The following is a 24,754-nucleotide window of genomic DNA, read 5'->3' as shown; positions in this document are numbered from 1 at the left end:
GGTTTTTCTTACATTATTTTTTTCCTTGAGAAGTTGTGTACTTAAGGAATGTGTAGAAGGCAGTGCCTGCGCGATTTCTGGCTAGAATAGTATATTGGTGGAGTCCTTTTATCAGTGTTATGTATAGTTTAAGTTGGTAGAGTAGCATATTTCACGTGATCTTTTAGTGGGTAAATGCGACAATTTGGGCATTTATGCTAAGAATTGTGCCCAACAATGTCTACTTACATCTCAACAGTGGAATGGTCTAGAGATTTCAAGTGCTTTTAAATTATGAAAATGTGAAACTTGATGATTTCACACCCATAAACAATAATATAAGATGTTCTACTATTTTAATTATCTTGTAAGAGTAGATTTACCTCTATGGATACTTAAGATGATCCCAATATAAGAGTGCTTGCTGAAATTTCTAGGAAAAATTGGTTCAGATTTATAATTGTCAATTCAATTGTCCATGGTAGTTGTAGATTGAAAACCACAGGGTAAATATCATGCTAGAATTTATACCTGGACCTGTATGTCCTTTGCCTTAAAAAATTATTTTGTTCCTATAGGAAAAATATGAAGAAATATTAAGGGAAATAACAGTGTCTCAAACTGATATTGATCAATGTGAAGCATATTACCAAGCTGCGGGGCGAGAAAAGAAAGGAAGAGTACATGGTCTTGGATCTGAAGGAAAAAACTACTACAAGAAGAATTCTTGTGGCTCATCATCATTACCACCTTCATTTTCTCAAGCAACATTGACAACAAACATGGATGAGTTTGTAAAGCAAATGATGCTTGTACATACTAATCATCTTCTTCCTATTCTTGTTGAGCGGGTGCAAGCAAGTATTACTCTCACAGTGCCTCCTGCTACTACTAATGTGGATGAGGTTGATCCCTCAATTTCAAGTGATGATATCCCTTACTCTCCCTCAACTTTAATTTTTGATATTGTCATGTTTTTTTTATAACTACAAATTATGTAGTAACAATTTTTGATGAACCTAGAGGTTCATTTAAGAATAGTTTATGGATTGCTTTGGATACTTTGAACCAAAAATGTGGGGTTTGGATTTCGCTTTTCATATATTTTGAAACGTTTATGAGTATTACTTTATATTAATGTTGGTTTGTATAGAGTATTTAGTAATTTATATTGAATTCATTTCAGCAGTGCATATTTAAAATAAATAAATCAAATAGTTTTAGAAGAAGTATTTTTAGCAACAAATTTAGCGACTATTTGGTTGTTGCTATGAAAAGAATGTTGGCGACGGACTAGTAACGGACTATATTATGACGGACTAGCGACCAATATTTCGTCGCAAATTTATCCAGGATAACGAAATGAATTATGAAATTAACAACGAAACTATACAAATATAATGACGAATCAGTCAGTCGCTAACAAGTGGCAACAAAAATCTTTCGTCGCTAAGACGTTGCTAAACTTGCGACGGAACTCATTTTTTTGTCACTAAGTGATTACTAACGAGTGTAATAGCAACAATCAACAATCCGTCGCTAATCCATCGCTAATCATGTCTAGTGACGGAATATCATAGTTTAGCGACGGATTTTGTCCGTCGGTAAACACAATTTTTTTTGTAGTGATATATATATATATACCTTCGATGTATAATAAATTATACATATTTGTCATTTTCATTAATACATCTATATTTATTGAATTAAGAAACAATTGACCTTTTAATTTCAAAAATATCACACATCTTTAAAAAAAAATTACTCCACCCATCGAACCTGATCTGGAAGACCAAATAAAAGTACTGAATTCTGATTCCACTTAATCATAAAATGGACTTCGTTAGGGTATGAATAAAAATGAGTTTTGAGTTTTTGAATAACACTTTTAATATTATTTCATTTTCAAACTCAGTTTATTAACGAAAAAGATAAAATATACACTATTTAATTATTTAATGACAAGGGTAGTATGCATAACTTTTTAACGAGAGACATATTCACTTTTAATTGCAAAGTAATAAATATCCTAAAATTAATTATTTTTGTAGCGTGAAAAGAAAATGAATAAATAAATACTTATTTGATACAAGTATTATTTGATATATAATTAATAACTCTAAATTCTTAGTTAAATAACTCTATAATCATTAAAATTTTCTAATGCTTGATTACTTGTTTTTAAAAAGTTCTTAAAACTATAAATTTAAATTACTTATTTACCAACAATAAAAAGACAAAATATCATTAAAAATATATTAATTTGACTTTATATACAAAATTGTACAAATAAATATCAAAACAAAAGAATTAGGTACGACTTCAAAGTTGCCACAAAGATAGTCTTTAATGACGACTTATTCGCAACAAACTACTTTTAGCGGCGACTCCTTATAAGTCGCCACAAAAATTTCTTCTATAATGATTTTTAGACACATATTAGTGGCATTCCGAGAAAAGTTGGCACTGCAATTTCTTTTTGTAGCGATAATATGTGTTGCCACTAAAACTATCACAATTTGTGGCAACCATATTATGTCGCAACAAAAACCTTACATTTTGTGACAACTATGTATGTCGCTACAAAGAGTCATCACAACAAATCATATTTCTTATAGCATGACAATCAGATTTTGGGGATGTTTATGAAATTGGCTAAATTTTCCGCACTTATGTGTCACGATCCAAACCGTCGTGATTGACACTCACACTAACCATCTGGTGGGAGAACCACTACTACAACCCAGCTAAGAAACTAAAACAAAACTAAGGCAATTAAGTTACAGAAGCAAGTTAATTAACTAAACAAATGCGGAATAAACAACCTAGAACCTGAAAGTCAATGTACCAAAACATCTAAGCAAAAGATCCAAGTCTAAACAAGAAGGGATACATCCCCAAATTAATGAACTAATCAACTAACTAGAACACATATCTAAGTCGACCCGGAAATGATGGACATAGATGAAAGAGAATCCCATGGCTGCCCGGAAGAATTGGCTCACCCTTGAATTCGAAGCGAGGATCACTGATCCTTTAAGCGAGGTCTGTTAATAGCCGCTTGAAGATTTCCTGTACTCAACAAAAATAAAAGCAAGTGCAGAATCAGTACACAACCACAGTGTACTGGTAGGATCACACGACTATCCCACTAGTGCAACATAAGCAAGTCAAGCAGCATTACAATCACATGCATATATATCAACATTTACAATATTATCAACATACTCATTAATGTACATTAATCACAAATCATTGGTCTTCTCACGGAACCCAAACCCAAACAGTTAGCATACCGGAACGTGGTACCCGATCCTAATGTTATGCCGGAATGTGGCAACCAATCCCATTTTTATGCCAGAACGTGGCAACCGATCCAAGTTAGTTATGCCGGAACGTGGCAATCTGATCCCATTCACACACCACAATCACAAACACAAGTACATCATCAATATCATACATTTAAGTCATGATTTCATGGCAATGATATTTCATCTATCTCATTAACAACAAGTGTGATTAACATTGCAACATTCATATATATAAAAGTATCATAATGAAGCAAGAACAAACATACATCACACAATCATAGAATCACAACTATCACCTACCTCGAAACAAGCTTGAAACCCTAAGAAACTTGATCCTCCCCTTTCTGGATTCATTCCGCTTGTTCTTAGTCTACAAACAATCACAATAACACGGGAATCAATAAACAATCGCCAATTACCCGAAACTATAACAATTCTATGAACGCTAAATCAACCCATGATCCTAATGGTCCAAACTAGGGTTGTTTCCACCATAGAATCTATAACAAAACCTTCCCCCATTAATATTCACCCATTCTATTATGTTCTACAGATCGAGAAACGGATTCAGGGAGTGAAAAGCTTACCTTTAGCCTCAAGAATGGTGAAAACGAGTAGAAATCGCATGAGGGTCGTTCCTTAGCTCTAAAAGTTGAAAAGTGCCATATAAGGTCGTTTAGCGGTTTATTAACGACATTAGGTCGCGTTTGGCCCACCACAACGCCCCTCATCCTGCTGTAGCGGCGGCGCCAGAGAGACCCACTTCCCCACCATAACATCAATTTCAAACAGTGAGCTATTCGTCTTTCCCTATGATTTTAAGTCTCGTCGTACTCGCCACAACGCCCTATATCCCGCTGTAGAGGCCCCACTAAAGCGGCACAAACGAAACCAGAGATTCAATTAAAGGAATTCCAAAATCCCATTTCATAACACACCTCTAACTCTCGACGATCAGAAAATACCCTTTACGCTAAGATCGATTGCGAGAGTTCTACTCGCCAGAATTCAATTCCGTAAAGTCATACTATTTCCTTAACAAGTTATCTTTTTTTTTTGGTAACTAACAGGATTTTATTAATCACCATAACAAACATTACAAACCCATAGTTCAGCCACATCTCAGCTGACTATCTTCAATAAACGTTCACTACCGACTACAAACTATGCACACAACTCAAAACTTAAAATTTTGAATTAAAACAGCGAGATCAGGCATGGCTCTAACACTGCATATATAAGCTATCTCCCAGGCAATACAGTCACTGTCACAACTTCTGTTTTCAAACACTCGCAGATTCCTTTCAGTCCAGACTGCATAGACTATTTCTGTGGATACCATCCTAAAGAGTCGAGCATACTTTGACTTCTCTTTACTACATTTGATGATCCAATCTAAGAAATGGCCCCACGTTTGAGAAGTGATTGCAGGTTGGCCAATCCAGCATAGCAGTCTATTCCATCCTTGGATTCCATATGGGCACATAGCAAATAAATGATCTCTATCTTCATCACAGTTCATGCACAACACACATTTTGGATCTTCAGGCAGACCCCATTTGATCAATCTATCAGCAGTCATCATTCTTCCATGTAAACACAACCATAATGCAAACATAGCTTTAGGCCGTGCTTGATTTTGAAGAAGCAATCCTTTCCATTTCACCCTTTCCAAATCTCCAATTAGCTGTAAATAGATAGTTTTAGTCATGCTCTGTCCAGCTTTCTTGTTCAATTGTAGTGGTTCCAACAACTTCCCTGCCTCAATAATTTTCCTCACCATCCAACACGGTTGGCTTGAAATAACATCAACTGTATCATTTTTTAAGTAGTAGGCATGTATCCATTTGATCCATAATTTATCCTGCTTATTTGCTAGATCCCAATTCAGTTTGGCTATAACAGCTTTGTTCCATATATGAATATTAGACAAATTAAGTTCTCCAGCTAATTTAGGACAACAGACTTTATCCCATGCAACTAATGCTCTTTTGGTGATTACACTAGCTCCAAACCACACATAACTTCTGCAATATGCTTCAATAGTCTTGATCACCTTGGTAGGTAGTAAAAACAGTTGAGCCCAGTATGCTTGAATACCAAATAAGACACTTCGTACTAGTTGCACTCTCCATGCATAGGACAATTTCTTTGCAGTCCATGAGGTTATTCTCCCTACTATTTTCTCAATCAGTGGTTGCCACTGCAGCAAGGTTAATTTCTTTGTTGATAGAGGAATTCCTAGATACTTAAAAGGTAGATCTCCTTGAGTGTATCTTAACACCTGCAGGATTCTATCTTTCTCAGATTGCGCCACACCTCCAAAATAAATTGAGTTTTTATTCATGTTTTCCTGTAAGCCTGATGCTTTAGAGAAAACCATAAAGACTTTATGCATGGCTGTCACAGACACAATGTCCCCTTTGGAGAAAAGAAGAAGATCATCTGCAAAACTTAGATGAGTAATTCCTAGCTTTGCACATCGAGGGTGAAATTTGAAGCTCTTCTCAGTCTTCAAATTGTTAAGACTCCTACTTAAGTACTCCATGACTATTGCAAATAGGTAGGGAGAGATTGGATCTCCCTGTCTCAATCCTTTGGCAGCATCAAATGAGTCAGTAGGGGCGCTATTCACCAGCACTGTGTAGTTAACAGTGGTCACACATTGCATTATCCACCTTCTGAACTGTGCAGGGAAACATAATTCCTCTAGAACTTGTTCTAAATATATCCATTCTACTGAGTCATAAGCTTTTTGGAGATCAATTTTAATCATACATCTTGCAGATATATGTTTTCTAGTGTAAGCTTGAACCAGTTCCTAAGCTAGAATGATGTTATCTGAAATTCTTCTACTTGGGATGAACCCTGCCTGAGCCTCACAGATGATACTTGGCATAATCTTCTGCATTCTGGTTGCCATTACTTTTGCAATAATCTTATATAGGACAGTACAACAAGCAATTGGTCTAAAATATTTTACTGTGACAGGGTTAGGGATTTTAGGTACAAGAGTGATGGTAGTGCAATTTATAATCTTACACATTGTACCTGTCTTGAAGAAATCTTTAACTGTTGAGCACACATCTTTTTTCACCACCTGCCAAGCCTTTTTGAAAAAACATGCAGTATAGCCATCAATTCCAAGAGCTTTATCATCTGCTATGTTTTTTAATCCTTCCCAGATTTCTTGATCATTCACCTTTTCACACAACTTCAGTTGTTGGTGATGTGCCAATCCAGGGCCTTGTTTCATTATTCTTCTATCAACTGTTGGTAGACTTTTCTGAGATGCTCCCATTAGACTTTGATAAAATGAGATGATTTCTGTTTGGATGTCTTTAGGACCCTGTAATCTATCGCCATTCAGAGCTTGGATACTACCAATCATTTTCTTCTGGGCTCTATCTTTCATAAATGCTGAGAAATATTTTGTGTTTGAGTCTCCTAGCTTTATCCAAGTGACTCTGGATTTCTGCTTTAGAATACTCTCTTCGATCATGGACCATTTCTCCAAACTCTGTAGGACTACCCTCTCTTGTCTAACCAACCCTTCATTACACTGTAGAGCTATTTGTGTTTGAATCCTCTTTAACTCCAGTCTGGCTTGATCAATATTATTCCTCACTGTTCTGTATTCCTTAATATTAAGGTCTTTCAGCCTTGGTTTCAACAACTTAAGCTTGGTCCATATCATTTGCATACCATTCTTATTCACTTGTCTCCTTCAAATCTCTTCCACCATACCTAAGAATTTAGGATGTTCAGTCCAGATGTTAAAAAATCTGAAAGGTAATGGACCTCATTTAGGTGTATCAGCTAGCTGAAGGAACATAGGCGCGTGATCTGAGAAGTAAGGCAAATCATATTCAGTTTGGACATGTCCCCACTTCATCATCCAACTTGTATTGCCAAAAGCTCTATCAATTCTACTCCATATTCTATCGGTACCTACTTGCTTATTCGACCAAGTATAGTACTCACCCCTCCAAGTCAATTCATTTAATTGTAGATTATTAATGCATTGAGAGAAATCTTGTATATCAGCCTGAGTGACAGGGTTTCACATCAGCAGGGGCGTATCTAGAGGGGGTGCCATGGGTTCACGTGAACCCATGCTCCCCTCTCTAGATCATATATAGTAGTGTTATATTTTAAGAAAAATATTTAAATATAGATGTGTGAACCCACGTTTAAAGTATCATATAATAATACAATGATGATTGGGTGCACCTCTCTAAGTGAGGATAGAAATTAAAATCTTATATCTATCTTGTCTTTTTGAGTAGCACCTCTCCAAGTAGTTATCAGTTACCCAATTGGACACCCTTTGGCTTTTGGCGTTTCAACTAATTTTTCTTTTGTTTTTTCCTTAAATTTTTCAAAAATTTTAAGTGTGTTACATTGAAAATTCCTAAATAATTTAGCACTGTAATTTTTTTATATAACTAAATCAAATGTGTGCATTAAAATTTAATATTATATATTTTGCATCTATAATTTTTAAAATTTAATGGTTCATATTAAGAACTTAAAAGTCAAATTGATCAAATTTATATTTAAGATGCATTTTATTCGTAATCGTGCACCCATCTTACCGAAATCCTGGATACGCCTCTGAGCCTAAATGGAAGGTGGAATTAGGGAATATTAAAGAACGTACTAATTCTAATATCTAACTGCATTGATCAAAGTCAATCTTTTTGTTGTATAATTTTCACCCCTATGTTTGTGTAGTTACGTGGGGATTCGATGATTGGTGATGGTAATGAATGGTATTAGTATCTAATAATGATGGTGATGATAGTTATGATAGTGAGGATAGTTGGTGTGATAGTGATTAGTGTAGTGATAGTGATGATGGTTATGATGGTAAAGTTGATTAATGCATGCTAATACATAGTTAGAGGTGTACGTTGATGATGGTGGCGAAATAATGTGTGATGGTTGATGATATATTGATGAATGGACTGATGGTAAATGACGACGATACTAGTTGTGATGGTAGAGGTGGTTTACAATAGAGATTGGTGAGGTGACATCACTAGTACTGTTAGGCATATATAATTATAATTATGGAGGTCGTAAGTGTGATAGTGATTAACAATAGTGGTTGACAACTGTGGTGAATGACAGTGATGATTGTGATGACGAATTAAGGTGGTTGGTGGTTGTCTACTGTAATGATGATGACAATGACGGTAATAGTTGTGATGACAAAGATGGTTAATTAGTGATAGTAACTGATGATTGTGAAATGAGTAGTGGTAGAAATTATCCACACAAAAATACCTCTTATTTATATTAAGATTTTGTTTAAAATATTAATAATCAAGACATGTTTAACCAAAACAAGGCTTAAATTTTAATATAAACCAATTCACTTTATAACCTAAGGTCTAAACCATTTAGATCCTCCGTAAACAAACAAACAAAGTTGCACATGGTAAGAGTCGGATCAAAAGGATTTATTATACACAATTTTAACTCTTACCTCCATTTCTGCAAGGAGTTAGGTTCCACGGCTTGAACATATAACCTTCTGGGCACATGACAACAATTTTCCTAGTAACATCATTACTTTCAACTAATATATGTATACGATATGAAAAAAACTATGCATTTTATAATATACAAGATAAAGTAAAATTATTAATACATAAATAATTATACTCCGCATAACTAATCTCTATATAAAATAATACATAAATTTTTTTAATAACTAATCTTAGTATTACTAATTACTAATATTTACTAGGTCTAGGTATAAGAGTATTGAAATCACTCCTGAACTTAACGTGAATTATTAGTTTCATCCTTAAACTACCATCAATCTTAAAAATACTCTTATACTTGACTAAGTAATCTTAAATACACCCTCGAGCAGTCAAATTGTCATGTGACATAGCTAGTGGTCTCAAACTCTTGTAGGAGCATGTGGCTCTTCACAAAAAGTCAAAAGAAATGTTGAGAACACCCCTAACTTTGCCGAAAATTTAGGGGTGTATTTCATCCATATGATAACATCAATGGTGTATTTAAGTTCAGTTAGTCAAGTAGATGAGTGCTTTTAAGGCTGTCAATTGTTCGAGGACAAAACTAATAATTCATGTCAAGTTTAGAAGTGTTTTCAATACTTCTCTCTGAACTAATGCTTAAAAGAAAATCGTTAAGTGGTCGTATAAAAGTAATTAACTTTCTTTAATATCAATTTCTTATTGAGAAAATAATCAAATGACCCCCTAATCTATTACCGGATTTTCAACTATACACTTTTATTTTATAGGAGTCCCATTATCCCCCTTGAACTATTTTAAAATGAAATAACTAGGCCCTTAAATGTTGAGTTGGCACAAAGAGTGAACTGACTATTTTTTCTTTTTAATTTTCTTTTTCATCATTTTTTTCTTTCTTTTTTTATTGTTTTCTCTCTCTTTCTTACTATCTAACTATTTTCTGATCTTCCAACAAGGGTTGTGGTGGAGTGGTAAGTACTCATTCATCCTTAACTAAGAGGTCTCAGGTTCGAGCCCCCTTGGGTACGAAGTCGCCTTTGTTAGGGAGCGTTCTACCACCCAATGTGGGACTTCCCGGTGTGAATCTGGATTTAGTCGGGCTCTAATGTGGGTACCGGACATCGGATGAAAAACTAAAAAAAAAAAACTATTTTCTGATTTAAATTTGCCATGATCAAAGTTTGAAGATTTCCAGCAACCCTTTTTGGAGTTCATCTTCTAATTAATTCTTAATCTTTGTAAACAAATTAGTCTACAAAATTCAAAATCCATCATCTGTTTTTGAAAAAAAAGTTCCTAGACTAAGAGATAATGTGAAAGTTAACCTAAAACAATTAGATCGTAGTTTATTCCTAGTTAAATATTTAGGGATCGTGAGGTGGAGGGGGAGATGATGGTGGTGATATAATTTTTTGTAGTGGTGGCGTTGAAGATAGAATGGAAGCGACGACAAGTCTACATTTCTCTGCAACTACATTAGGTAACTAAATCTTCAAGAAAAAAAATAAATTTTCCCAAGCCTTCTATCACACAAGTCAGATTCAAATCCCTCAATATTTTTAAAATCAAAATTTTCACAAGGAATTAGGGTTGAAAATAATTGGGGAAGAAAGTATAAAGAAGAAGGAGAAAAAAATAATTAAAAAAAATAATTGGTGAAAAACACGTGTCAAGTGCGCGTGTTTCACTACAAGACACATGAGTGATTATTACGTTTTAAGGGGTTATTTATTTTATTTTTAAATAGTTCGGAGGGTGATGAGACACCCATAAAATTAATGTGCATAATTGAAATTTCAAATATAAATTGAAGGGGTTTTAGACCATTTTCTCTTTCTTATTCATTCATTTCGTTATTAAAATTACTCTCATCTTGAAGCTTCATTAGGAATCAAGGACAAAACAAAACTTATTTTCTTAAACAACTAATAATAGTAATATTAAATCAAAAATTTAACTTCATAATAAGTTTACTTAATTTTGGATATTACATGACAAATTTGACCATTTTTCTTAAAACCAAAATAATTTAACCCCCCCCCCCCCGGAACCCGACCCCCACTCATTTCCTATATCTTCCCTTCAACACTTGTTACACCTTATAGCCATTTTTCAATCTCTCTCTCTCTCTTCACGAGATTTATTTACACAAAAAAAAGTGTAATAAAATTATTGGAAAATGGCTACGGGAGCTGCCGGCGACGGACTATTCCGGGGAGTATTCGACGGATGTATTTCCGGTCACGATATGGGGATTCAACAGAGGCCGTACCACCGGAACTGTAGCTGTAAACTTCATAAATCTCGTGGAAATTGCTCTCATTCTTCTCGTTGTACCAACGTATCTTACCCGATTCGACGATCGTGGAGCGAAAGCTGTCTATCGTTGGCCGCCGGAACTTCCGCCGGTGCCTCCGGTCATTCATCGACATGCTCTTCTCCGGCTGCCAGCGTCGACAAGTCGGATCTCACCGGAAAGAAGAATTTGGTTCGTTCTACTAGTGATGAATATGACGACGTCGTTTTGTTTAAGGTTTGATTGAGATTATTTGACATTTTAGTTTTTTTGAATTAATATGATTAATTCATAAAGTACAAATTATTGTAAACAATGATTAAAAAAAATTGTTTATTTATTTATTTTATTTGGGGTTTTTGTGTTCATATATTAGAATTATGGATGAAAAAAAAAAGATATTGGAGTAGTTTTTCTTTTCTTTTATGTTTTTTTTTTTATTTTCCTTTCTCATGCAAAAATTTCATTTTTAGAAGTATTATATTTTTAATATAAGATATAGAAACGAATTCAAAATTTAAAATTGATGATTTTACAACTCTATGAAATATTAGTATTAAATTCATTGTAGCTTTAAAATTAAAGATTCCAAATACTACTTATTTATCGAAATTATAATGAGGTTTCACCGTATTTTATATTTAATATTGAATTCGGCATAATTAAAAAAAACTAACATCTGCATACAAGAATACTAAATCTAGTTTGAGCTTATTAGAGTATATTGTTAAAATTATGATGATTCAAATTAATATTTGTTAAAATTTTATTGGTTAAATCGAAAATCCGTAAAGGACCAAAAACTTATAAAAAGAAAAAATATGTTATTGGTTTAGTTATATTATTATCATGTTGAGCTAAAATGGTTGGAAAAGTCATATATTTATTTTATAAGCATTTTCTTATTGGTTAAACTGAAAATCGAACCGTAAAGGACCAAAAATTGATTTAAAAAATATATAAGTTATTAGTTTAGTTATTGATTTAGCATATTTAAAAACCAAAAATTAATAAACAGAATCTATAATACATTCAATTGAACCGAACGAACCGATCAATGCAACCCCTACCGAGTAGGCCTTATCTGTGCAAAATCTTAATTCTTAATTGTGCTTATTTAGTTTAAATATTGTTGTTTAGAGATAATTTTATTTAATTTCACCTAATTTTCAATTCAAGATCTAAATCTAATACAACTCAGAAGCTGTATTTTACACAAAAATAGAACATCTCCAGGTTGTATTGAAAGTAGCACAGCACATGTGAGCACTAACTTTTGAGTTGGTACTACATGAAAATGGTCGGTCCCTAATATTAATTGTTTTGACTAATTCAATTTATTTCAAAATATTTTATGTAAACATTTGTAACTTTTTTTAATTGATTTTTTTTAGTTATTGCCCAATAGGTAGAACAGGGCTGGAGCTATGTGGTTGTCAAGGTATTGAATTGGATATTTTTTGTCGGAGAAAAATATTATGTAAACAAGTAAAATGATACACAAAACAATTTAATAAAATATTTTAAATATTCTTGACACAATGCGTGTTCGAAACTCAGTAGCCGCAAAAAGAAATTCACTTTTCAAAACAAGTTTTTATTGTGTAATTTTTTAATAATCTTCGTGAAATTTCTGACTCAGTCATTGAAGTAGAATGGTAATTAAGTGAAACAGGAGATGATGAGATTAAAGATCATTTAAATATTTTCTTATGATCATTACAACAAACTATGCATACTATATTGTAGGATATAGTATGGATTTTCATTGTTTTATCTAAGCTTAAAGCTATCATTGTGTCGAATAAAAATAAAATTAAAAATAAATTAAGCTAATGTATTAATACCTAAAACATAGAATTCTCCGCTAAATGACGATTCGGTGCATCGATAGATTAACATAAGATAAAATCATTTCAAGAGTCCTTTTCTTTTTCATGCTCTTTGCACTTTTTGACGAATGTGATTATTTTTTAATTATACCATAACATTTGCATCTCTATAATTTAAGAAAGAAAAATATTTTTATTGAGAAAACTATTCAAAGCGATTACTATTGAATTTCGAATGTTTAAAATAAGCTCTTTTTTATTTTTCTCTTTATGAGACCACATAAAATAAATTTAACAATATATAAGTGTGGAAATAGTATAATTTGAATGTACAATATAACTATTAAAGATTATGATGAAATCAATAAGATCTTTTCGTTTTTAAATAAAGATGTTGATTTTGAACTATTATAAAAATTAAAAAAAATCTAACAAGGACAATGAATTTCGATTACTAAATAATTATGCTTAAAAAATAATTGTACAATATTAATCGTGTAACGTTAATATTCAATAAGTTAGTCTGAGGAATATAAGAAACATTATGCGATCAAAAGCAAAGTTCAAACCTCTTCCAAATATTGAATTTAAATTAAATAAGTTTTTTTTTTGTCCCTTATTATAAAAAGAATAATAGAAATGATCAAATCAAGATATCAAGTAAGATTTTTTTAAAATTATTGACAATTTCATTTTTTTTAAAAACTTATTATTTTTTAAAATTATTGACAAATGACAACTCTATAAAAAGATGATCCTATAATCCATTAATTAATTATGCTCAAGAAATTCGAAGAATTTTCTTTTAATTAAGGATTAAATAATTAAACATGTTTCTCACACACATTTTCACTATTCCAAAATGTCAAATTTGTTCAACTTCTTATTATCTTTAGAGCTTCGTTGAACTATCTAGGATATTTCAAAGGCCATTTAGCCATTGGATAATTACATTTTCTTTATAATCGTGATGTTCAAATCCTTTCAAATAACGACTCTAACTTTTTGTAAATAACTCAATTTTATCATGGTGCGACCTTGTTAGATTACTTATAAATTAAAGTATATAAGTAATAAAAATGTGATGAACTTAAACAAAGAGGTAAGTTAACTACGACTTATTTGTTGAAATTAGGTATAGTTTCAAAATGTTAATTCTGTGACTCTATGACACAATTTTTGCTATAAATAAGATGGGGATGAGACAATTTTCTATTCCTCCTCTTCTATATTTTATTTACATGTCAAAAAGAGTTTCAACAAACTTAATTTTATTATGGTGCGAGCTAGTCACTTTTTAAATCTTTTTTTTTCCATAAATAGTTAATGATTAAAAATACATCGAAAAGTAATCATATTTGATGTGAAAAATTCATAAGAGTCTCATGAATTTCGAGCTTTAAGCAAGTGATTAAAAATCCAAAAAACTGTTGTGGATTATGAAATTCCAACCTTCAAGAAGGAGAGGTAAAACTCGATGATAATGTCTATGATTTCATCTTGAATACTGCGTTAGGATTTCACTTTTATAAGTTTGAAATCCATAACAATATCATTTATGAACTAGCCAATGCTCATTTATTGAACATTATTAGGCTAATTTGTTGATTGATTGGACAGAATAAAAGCTTAGACTTTCAGAAAGCAAAAACTCATAAAAAAACAAGCAGCAAACAAATGAATATTCATTTTTCTAATAGATATTATCCATAATTGATACAATTTTTAAAAAGTCGTTTATCCATTTTTCAACAAGGAATGGATCTTGTTTTACGATGACTTTCAGATATCTCTTAATCTTATGAAAATTGTCTCAGAAAGTGATTAATCTTCCAAACTGACTAATTGTTTCATGAATCAAATATGGTTCATTTTCTACGTCTAACATCAGGGTGACCCAAGGAGAGGCTAAAGAAGACTTAAGTTCTAATTAATAAGATTTTTATAGTTTCTTTTTGCTTAAATTATATAAAAGACTAATAAAAATAAATAATAATAAAAAAACTTTATAGAAAAAACTGCCTACTCTTTATATTAGATTATATTTTAAAATTTTGAATTAAACTATTCACACCTTTATATTAGTAAATTAAATTTCATTATCAAAGTAAGAAATGTATCTGGTTTATGATAGAAAAGAACATGTTATCTCATTAAACTTGGCAATTCTATCGTTGCATGGAAATTAAAATAGCAAACAACTGTACCTAGAAGTTCTACCGATTTTGAATATAAAAGTAGTGTAACTATTTTGTCTTGTTCCACATACCGAATTCTGGTGAACATTTTGAATTGTGCACATCTTAGATCTATGTCTGGGTGGAGGTAGAGGGAGGTCTCTCACTATCAGTATGAATATTCTGTGTTGCATCTTGGTTATCTCAAAAGAAGATATGGCTAATTATTCTCTTGTTTGAGTCATTCTGCAACGCCTTCTTGATTCTGAAGGCCACCATCAGTCATACACATAAGAGTTTTTTTGGATTTCGAAATCAAATAGAATCAGGTATGCTTTGACTCCACATATTTAGGTTGTACTAAAACTTCAACATGTATGAACAAAAACAAAAACAAAAATGTAAATAATGATTAATAGTCCAATAACACAATTAATCTAATCGAAAAGTCTTAGTCCCGGCAATGACTTCAAAATTTGATACATCCAAATTACACCTCTAAAAAGAAGTATAAAGCAATCGTTGTCTAAATAAAGAACCTAACAAAAGTTAGGATCGATCCCACCGAGGATGATGGTCAAACTTAGCTTAATTGCTATTACTTGTGTTCTTAGTCGTGTTATTTCCGTAAAGGCGATTTTATAGAACAAATATTAAATGAAATGATTGCAAGTAACAATTATCAAAGTAACAAGATTGTTTTGTTGTAAAATCAATCGAAGACCCCATGAATCCTTAACTCAGTAAACCTTATAGTAGTAACCTTGTCTAGTGTCTACCATGCAAGATCGGTAAGTTATGTATCACCTAGGTGGATGGGAACCTAAATAAGTGAATTTCACCACGTAACTTGGTCCGTCTATGAATGTATGCTTTACTAACCCTTACCCTTGATCCCAAATATGTTATCCCTTGGTCCGTTCAAGCTATTAGATGAGGGTTCATAACCTCAAATCGTCATTGTATAATCTCTTTTCCCATTCGTTACCCCCTTATTCCAGCGAGTAAGAATTAATAAGGCATGTTCTAACGTAGGCCTCCGTTAAAAAGCAATCAAAGCGAAGAGAAAAATAATACATACATAAACACTATTCAAGAATTACTAGTTATTAGGTCTATGTTGTTAATTCTTCATCGTTCCCACAACCCTAGTTGTGAATTAGCTACTCATAGTTGTTTGATCACAATTCATAATAATTGAGTTAAAAGAAATCATAAACTTACAAGATAAACGTTTCAATTCCAAAATCTTGAATTGAATTGCAAAGTAATAATCAAAGATAAACAATTATATTAAAAGTCAATGAATTCAAGAATTATAGCAAAAGTAGTTCTCTAATAATTTTCAAACTCCAAAAACGAATGAATAATAAAAAATAAAGCCTAAGAAAAGTTTTATAGACATCTAATCCTAAATAAAGCAAATCTAAAAAAAGTAGGTTCAACAGTATCTACGGCTCATGATATACGGATCGTAGCCCCTTGTACGACTCATGGAGTCCTTTCGTGGAAGGCGATGTTTGATCAATCTCCATGATATACGGATCGTGGCCCCTTGTACGACTCATGGAGTCCTTTCGTGGAAGGCAGTGTTTGATCAATCTCGAAGACCTCTTCTATTGACAAGATCTACGATTTGTAGACTAGTGTACAGTCCGTCCTGGTCAATCGTGGTCTGAGTCCCAAACCTTCACTCTCTGATAATCATCTATGACCCTCATATACGACTTGTAGAAGTTTCTACGGCCCCTCAATTGCATTCGTAGTCACAGATTAGACTTCACTTTTCAGGGCTCTCATTCTACAAGTCCTTCTATGGCTCATGGTCCATACCATTGCTCGTAGAAAGCCAAAATACTACTGCCAACATTATCTTCTATATCCAAGTTGCCAAAACCTATTTTCTTGCGAATCAAAGATAAAATACAATCAACTCTACTAATAAATGCTTAAAAGACTCACAAAATTTCAAGTTTAAAGCATTACAAGTACCATAAATCCACAGTACATCAATAGGATTACTGAAAGAGTTGGGATTCGAAACTAACAAGCTTGTAGAAATTTACAATGATAGCCAAGCAACCATAGAATTCGGAGCAAATCTTGTTTATCATGAAATGACACAACATATCGAAATAGACTTTGTTCATTTGGTACTATTAATTTTGTAATTAATATTACTTTTTCTTCTTCTAGGGAAAATCTTTGATCATGTTCCTTGCAGTGACATGGAAGGTTACTTGTGTGTATTCATATTCGTAACGATATAAGTTATTTCCACTTTATGTAACGATATCTTAGAACTAGAGCAAAATACATGTGGCGAGTAAAGGATGATTTCACTTTCAAATAAAATAGTACGAGTTATAAAAGTACTAATAGCTATATAAACTAAAACAATCTCTCCAAGTAGAATTCAAATCTATGACCAATTGGTTAACAATTGACGTCTATTATTGAGCAATTGAGGAACAACAAACTTAATATTGGAAGCTGACTCTTCATCTCATACATTAACGTCGAAATGAAAAGGACACGATATACTTAGATACCTCAACTTTATTTCAATCCATGGTGTTATGCTGTACTTAAGAGCCAAACAGAACATAAAAAAAAATTCTAGAAACTGATGAGTGAAGTTCAACTGAACTTGAGGATATTGATTTCATGGACAAAGGAGAGAAGTAAAGCAAGCCAACATGCTAAAAGACCATGATTTACTAAAACGAAACGGCTACTGGAACCGCTTAGCCAGATGATGATTTCCGTTTGAACTAATATCCAAAAGAATAAAGAAGCCAATGACCAGTACAACAGCCAAACAAACTTTACCTCCACACTACTCTCTTTCTATTTGAATAGTTACGTGGCTAATGTTATATTCCCTCCTAATATAATCGACAACCTTATCCAGCACCATGTCAGCATCGGCATCAGGTTTAATCTTGACATGGCAAGCCAAGAGTACTTTCCCGACTGTAATCGCCCAAATGTGCAATTCATGGATTGCAACAACCTCCTCCATCTCACAAAGCCCCTTCTCAAGCCTTGTTGCATCAATTTCTCTCGGTGTGCTCTCCATTAATACTTCAAGAATACTCCGAATCATCCTAATGGTTGTGGCAAGAACAATGACAGAGAAAATGAGAGTGCAAATTAGATCAATGATTTTCCATTCTGGTTTATACCATATGATAGCTCCTCCAATCATGACCCCTATGCTCTGAATAGAATCTCCTAGTACATGAAGATAAGCCCCCTGAACATTTATATTCCGCTGCTTCTTTTTCTTTTCACCTTCTGAAACACCTTCACCCTCACAGAAATCCTTAAGTAGAGGCACAGTGTGATCAGCGTCATGTGCATGGATGTGTTGATCTCGGTTCGAAGGTCCCTCATTATGGTGATGGTGTCGGCTAACACTAATTCCATGTATATGTGTATGCTCACCGTGGCCGTGTTCATGATCACCGTGGCTATGAGCATGCTCTTCGTGACTATGACTGTGTTCATGACCGTGGCTGTGTCCATGGCCGTGGCCATGATCATGACCTAACAAGAGTGCCATGATGAGGTTCACTCCTAATCCAAACGCAGACACCACAAACATGAGGAAGCCTTTAACTTCACCTGTATCATGTATAAGTCGGGCAATGGCTTCATAAACAAGGATCCCAGCTAGAAGCCATATCATTTGGATAGAAACTAATGCCCCAAGTATCTCAATTCTAAAAAAACCATAGGACTGGCGTGGATTAGCTTCCCATCCTGATGCCCAGAGTGAAAACAAGGATATTGCAAAAGCTGCAACATCTGACAGTAGATGAGCCGCATCCGTCAAAATTGCAAGACTGTTGGCTTTAATACCTCCGACAACCTCAACAGCCATAAAAATGATGCAGAGAACAACTGCAATGCACAGTTTCCTCATGGATGCTGATCTCTCCTGTGCATCCTTAGACATGGTGTTAACATCTGAGAATCCACACGGTGCTGAACCACAGATTTTAGTCCCCTTCTCTTGACCTGTTATGTCAACACTTACCTCAATTACACGTCCATGTTCCGGGTTCTGCGTATCCATCTGAAAAACAGATTTATAAAATCGTCACTCAATAACAAGCCAAATGAGTCTAACTGTCTAATGTGTCCCATAAGAGCCATTGGCTTATTCTAAATCATGATAAGCCCAGATAGAGTTAGTAGCACTCTGTCTTTATGCATAAAACGACAAACAGAACAACAAATGCACAGCTCAAACAAATTTATCAGTGCTTGGAGGAGGCAACTATAAACATGGATCTAGGGATTTCAAATGCCAAGCGGTAGACAAGTGATAGACTGGAGGTACTGGAAAAGTCCTCTGCAGAGATCTATTAAAAGTGAACATGTTCACCACATAGACTATGTCAACAAGAAGAAAGTTAACAACAAAGGTGTTTATATTATCAGTCCTCAACTTATGGCATTCATCTAGTTGGAGAAATGTACAGCAAAGAACATTTTCACAAGTATAATGATGTGACCAAACTTTCATAGAAAATAGCACACTGCACGTAGATACTGGAATCAAAATTTAACACTTACTTAAAGTTTCGGATATTACATAGATGGTTCATATCTAAAGTTTTTACTGCATTGATGCATTAAAACCTTGCAGCTCCAGAATCATCAATCAAAATAAACAGCAGTGGAACTAAACACTTTCCAAACTAAAACTAGACTCAAACTTCATTCAGTCCCAATAAGTCTGAACTACAACAACTACTACTAATATAGATTTCAGCAGCAACAGTGCAAAATTTCATTCAATTCAACTGCATGAGCCTTCTACTCGAGATTTGTAGCAATTCTCAACTCCAGTTAAGTTTAAAGTTAAAAGAAAAAATTTAATATTTCCTAACCATATCCAACCACAAATAAGCAGCCAAAGGAAACTCCTCAATCACAGCAAGGAATTCCTTAATCAATGAAGCCACCATAGATTCCACTATAAAACAGCAACACCTCAATGATGTTTACCTTTCCAAACTGAAGACTACTTCAAATTGAACTCTCAATTAACAACACCAAGAAACCTAAACCAATCCCCATTTGGAATTCAATTCCAGAACAAGTTCCTCACAATCAAACTAATTGTCGAAAATTACGTGTTAAATCTCAAAGAAACCAAATTCTAATTCCCAACAACAAGAACCAATACAAATTTCAGTTCACAACTCAGTAAAAGACAACTCAAAACTTAATTACTAAGAGCAGATAACACAAAACAAGATGAAGCATTAACACAGAATTCGCTAGTGTTTGGTCATAGTATGTCCTAAACACTAGCTCAGACCAGGTTTTGGGTTTCTGGGACTTCCACTCACAAAACTTCAAGTTTCAACTTCAAAATTTAACAAAGAAGCAATCAAAGGGGGAAATTGATGCACATACCTTGACCCCTATAAGTATGTCCTATACACCAGCAAGAAAAACCTATTGACTGAAAGAAACTTCAGATATATAACTGAATATGTATATGTAAATACACTGAAAAATCATGAGATTTTATCTGCCCAATGTTTAAAGTACATTCAGGAATAAATACACATTATTAAAAACAAAGATAGGACCAAAAGTAAGGCAAAAAGAAGCTGACACAATGATAACAAAAGGACTTTAAACAATTCTCCCAATGCAGTATAAACAAACACAAAAATCCAAAAGTCAGTAACCAATCCACCTAAAAAGTGCATCATACATATCATAATCAACCAAGATTCAATTACTACCACAACAACCTACCCAATGAAATTCCACAAAGTAAGAGTATACCAAATCAAAAAAGGTATGATTTTTTTTTTATTACAATGCAATTATCGAAACACAATAAACAACAGACCATAACAAGATTCAATTACAACAAAATGAAATCCCACAAGTGGAGAGTCATACCTTACCCCTGCCTAATGGAGAGGCTGTTTCCAGAGACCCTTGACTTGAGTACAGCAAATCAAAGTAGTTACGAAAAGTGAAAATGACAATAAAGAAAACATAGCAATTCATAAGAAAACAGCAACAACAATGCAATAACTGAAACACCATAAACATAAACAACAGATGATGACAAGATTCAATTAACAACAACAACAAGAAAGAGAAAACTAAAGAACCCTTCAAACAGAAAACAAAATTGAAGGGGTACCTTACAAATCTGAGCTGAGATTTCAAAAGGGTATTAGAAAGATCGTATTTTTAACCGACCCAAATCATCAAATTCACCAAATTTAGCTATGGTGGCTTGTGCTATATAGGCATAAAATGGGGTATATACCCTATTTAAGAAGGAGAAAAAGGGGAAGAGATAAAAAGGGAATCAGAGAGATGTAAAAAACCTAACTGTATATATAGGGACGGCCACAATGGATTTTCGGGAAGATTCTTTCTTGGGTTTTGTACAGGAACTTGATAATATTTTTTACCAAAATTGAAGTGTGGAGGATTGATGTGAAAAAAAAGAAGACAAAAACAGTTCGGTCCTATATCGGAACTAGTCTCTCTACCTTAGTGTATATTGTATTTTTTAAAAATATTTCTCAAATCACGTGAGACACACTTGTCCTGTATGACAAATTACATGAGATGCGCGTGTATCCTATATAGCATGTAAGGTGCACGCGTCATGTAATTGCGTAAGGTGCACATATTCTACATGGCAAATTGCATGAGATGCACATGGCCTACATGAGATTTGGTATGTGTTTACTTGTTTAATTTTATTATAATTTAACTACTTAATTGTGTGGACACAATTGAAATACATAGATGTGAGGTAAAGTCAAATTAAGGATGCTTTTGTATTATGCATTTTATTACAAAAATGTATAAAAAGAGAATCCAAAAATATTTTTAGAACTCTCATAAAATGTTAGAAATTGCAACATACTTAATAAATTGCATCAGACACTAAAAATAGCAAATATTACATTAGATTCTAGTTTTAGAAATGAACCAAATTTTTTTAAAAATAGAAAACTTACACATTCAAATGTAAAATTTATTCTAAAGCCTTTTTTCATAATTTAAGAGCTAAATTTATCAAAACAAGTTTTCAACTTTAATACTAAAAAATGAGATTCTAAACATCCAATTTTGATTTTTAATTCGAGTATAAATTTTTAATAAAATATTATATATTTAGAAACTATTCAAAAAAATATTATAAATTAATATAATTAATGTTTCAAAATATGCTTAATAAAGGATTGAGAAAATTAAAATTATTACTCCGTTTAAAAAAGAATGATCTCTTTTCCTTTTTAGTTTGTTTAAAAAAGAATGACCTCTTTTCTTTTTTGGTAACATTTTAATTTCAGCTTTCCACGTGACATGTTTAAAATCACAAGATTGAAAGGCAATTTAGTACATTTGACATAACTTTAATTTAGGACCACAAGATTCAAAAATCTTCTTTATTTTCTAAAACTTTGTATCAAGTCAAACCAGGTCACTCTTTGTGAAACGGAGAGAGTATTAAATAAGAAATTATTTACCTCCCTAGATAGTGACACGTACACATAAATTCTGACAAAAGAGAATATATTCAAGTGATAATTTTGAACCTATCCAAATCATAATGAACCCTTTTTTGTTATTTTAGGACTAAAATTATATTTATTTGACAATTTTACCCTTGTCGACCTTATTTCGAATTTTCACTATTATATTATGTCACTTGTCACATTGGTCCCTTCATTATTGAGTCCACTTGATGGACAAACTTTTTTGTTTTGTATTTTTATTGGTTCGACATTCACAAGAGAGTTTAATTGATTTGAATTTGTACCGTATAAAATTTTCATTTAGGAGATGTATTTTTTACTTAAATTTGAGATTTTTAATCAAGGAAAGAGCAATTCGTTTGTGGTACAAACTCAATTGAGTATATATTTTTACCATTAATTTAAGATCAAGTGAGTTTATTTATTTTTTACCACTAATTTAAGATCAAGTGAGTTTATTATTCCTTTCTAAAGGTAAAAAGATATAACATTGAAAATTCAAAAAATTAAAGGACTTAAGTAAAATTTACTGTTTTCGGAAATATAACTAAAAAAGTGGTTTGAAATTAGTGTTCCAGTTCATATTTAAAGTGAAAGTTGAATTGTTATTTTTTGGTTCCCACCCCAATATATGTCTTGTACTTACATTGAAGTCTCATTAAATTTGTGTTCGCACCAAAAAGTCCCACATCAAGAAGCAAAGTACTTCATAACAAAGACAATTTCGTATTTAAGGAGACTCAAATCTAAAACTTTTTTATTAAAAAGGAAAGTGTATTTATCAGTACTCCACTATACCTCTGGTTGATAAAGTTGAACCTCTTTACCATACAACCATGTTAGTCTTCTTGGGAAATATGGAGGCATTTATTAGCATATCTAAAAAGATTTGTTAACTTCTGATTATTTTTTTGAGAAATTAAAAAACCTTATAAATGTACTTTGTCCATTTTAAATTATCTATTGTCATTTATGAAAATAGTTATTTAAATTCGCGTCTTTCGCATTTTTCTAATAAAATAATTGAAAAGAAGGATATTAAGATAAATATATGACATATTAGGAAATATATAATTAAAAATAAGATATTTGAGCTAAGATAAAAGTGACATTCCTAACGTATAAGATAGAAGAGCCTAGATTGAAATGATTCGAACATGTCTATATATGCCTCAGTGTGAAAAGTTAGCATTTGAGAATTTTAGAAGAAATATCAAGAAAAGTGCTCAAACAAGACATGACAAACCTTCTAACTTGAGTATAAATAACATGTCTCTTGATAGTAGTTAGTGTTGCTTTTGGTTCTCTAATTAATAATAATAGTATTATTTTTTATATTTTTGTTACTTTATAAGTGTACTATTTTTGTTATTTATATATTACTTTGTCTCGTATATCTTTCTCTTTTTTTTTTACTCCTGTTATTATTTATATCTTCTTAAATATTATGTTTTTGCTTTATTTGAGCCACATGTCTTTCCAGAACATACTCTCTTATTCCTTACAACAAAGAATATTCCTTAATCTTTTATAATCTAAGTATGAGTATCATTAATAATAGTAGTACAATTTTAACTCTCCAAAATATACTAAGTAGGCATTTGGCCATGCGATATCATATCACGATATGGTATTGTGAGATGGAATCAGCGTTTGGACATGTAATTTTACGCTGATTCCATCTCATAATTCCATATCATGAGAGGTGATACCATATTCTCCAAAAACCATGATATGGAATTATATGGTGATTCCATATCATGATTTGGGATCTTTTAATACAATAATTGATCCATGAGTTTATATTTTGTTAAAACAACCCCACATTTATATCTACTAACCATTTGTTTCATATGTAAATAAAATTTAAAATCACATCATTACTTTTTAAAATTTATTATTCTCACCAACATAAAATTTATTATTCTCACCAACATATAGTCACTTTAACTCACACCTCACGATTGTGAAACTTTTCAACATTCACTTGAAACAATTGACCGGCATGTTAAAATAGTTGCCGAGGCAATTAACAAGATGGCACCAACATTTATACAACCAAAAAATATGACTGGTGTACATTCCAAAATTCGACATAA

At 32.6% G+C, this 24,754-nt stretch overlaps 3 protein-coding genes across 6 annotated transcripts in view; 1 reads left to right on the top strand and 2 right to left on the bottom strand.

The window, feature by feature from the left end:
• The window catches only part of LOC125876353 (uncharacterized), a 226,402-nt gene that overhangs the window by 59,783 nt on the left and 141,865 nt on the right, over positions 1–24,754 (bottom strand). The gene's annotated exons all lie outside the window — the stretch shown is intronic.
• Positions 10,933–11,449, top strand: LOC125876387 (uncharacterized). Its single transcript, XM_049557570.1, has one exon. The coding sequence runs from the start codon at positions 10,986–10,988 to the stop codon at positions 11,343–11,345; it is 360 nt and encodes a 119-aa protein (XP_049413527.1). The 5' UTR covers positions 10,933–10,985; the 3' UTR covers positions 11,346–11,449.
• LOC125876364 (metal tolerance protein 1-like) lies at positions 17,751–21,650 on the bottom strand. 2 transcript variants are annotated; one of them, XM_049557543.1, is made up of 3 exons: positions 21,299–21,518; positions 20,548–20,596; positions 17,751–19,195 (listed from the first exon to the last, which is right to left on the bottom strand). In XM_049557543.1, the coding sequence occupies exon 3, from the start codon at positions 19,193–19,195 to the stop codon at positions 17,951–17,953; it is 1,245 nt and encodes a 414-aa protein (XP_049413500.1). In that variant the 5' UTR covers positions 20,548–20,596; positions 21,299–21,518; the 3' UTR covers positions 17,751–17,950. The 2 variants fall into 2 exon arrangements, with proteins under 2 accessions (XP_049413500.1, XP_049413499.1); XM_049557542.1 differs by lacking the exon at positions 20,548–20,596 and having other exon boundaries at positions 21,299–21,650.

Source organism: Solanum stenotomum, chromosome 9 (assembly GCF_019186545.1).
Source record: "Solanum stenotomum isolate F172 chromosome 9, ASM1918654v1, whole genome shotgun sequence".
Classification (NCBI taxonomy): Eukaryota; Viridiplantae; Streptophyta; class Magnoliopsida; order Solanales; family Solanaceae; genus Solanum; species Solanum stenotomum.
Note: the sequence above shows the minus strand (reverse complement) of the source record. Positions and strands in the feature narration are given on the sequence as shown.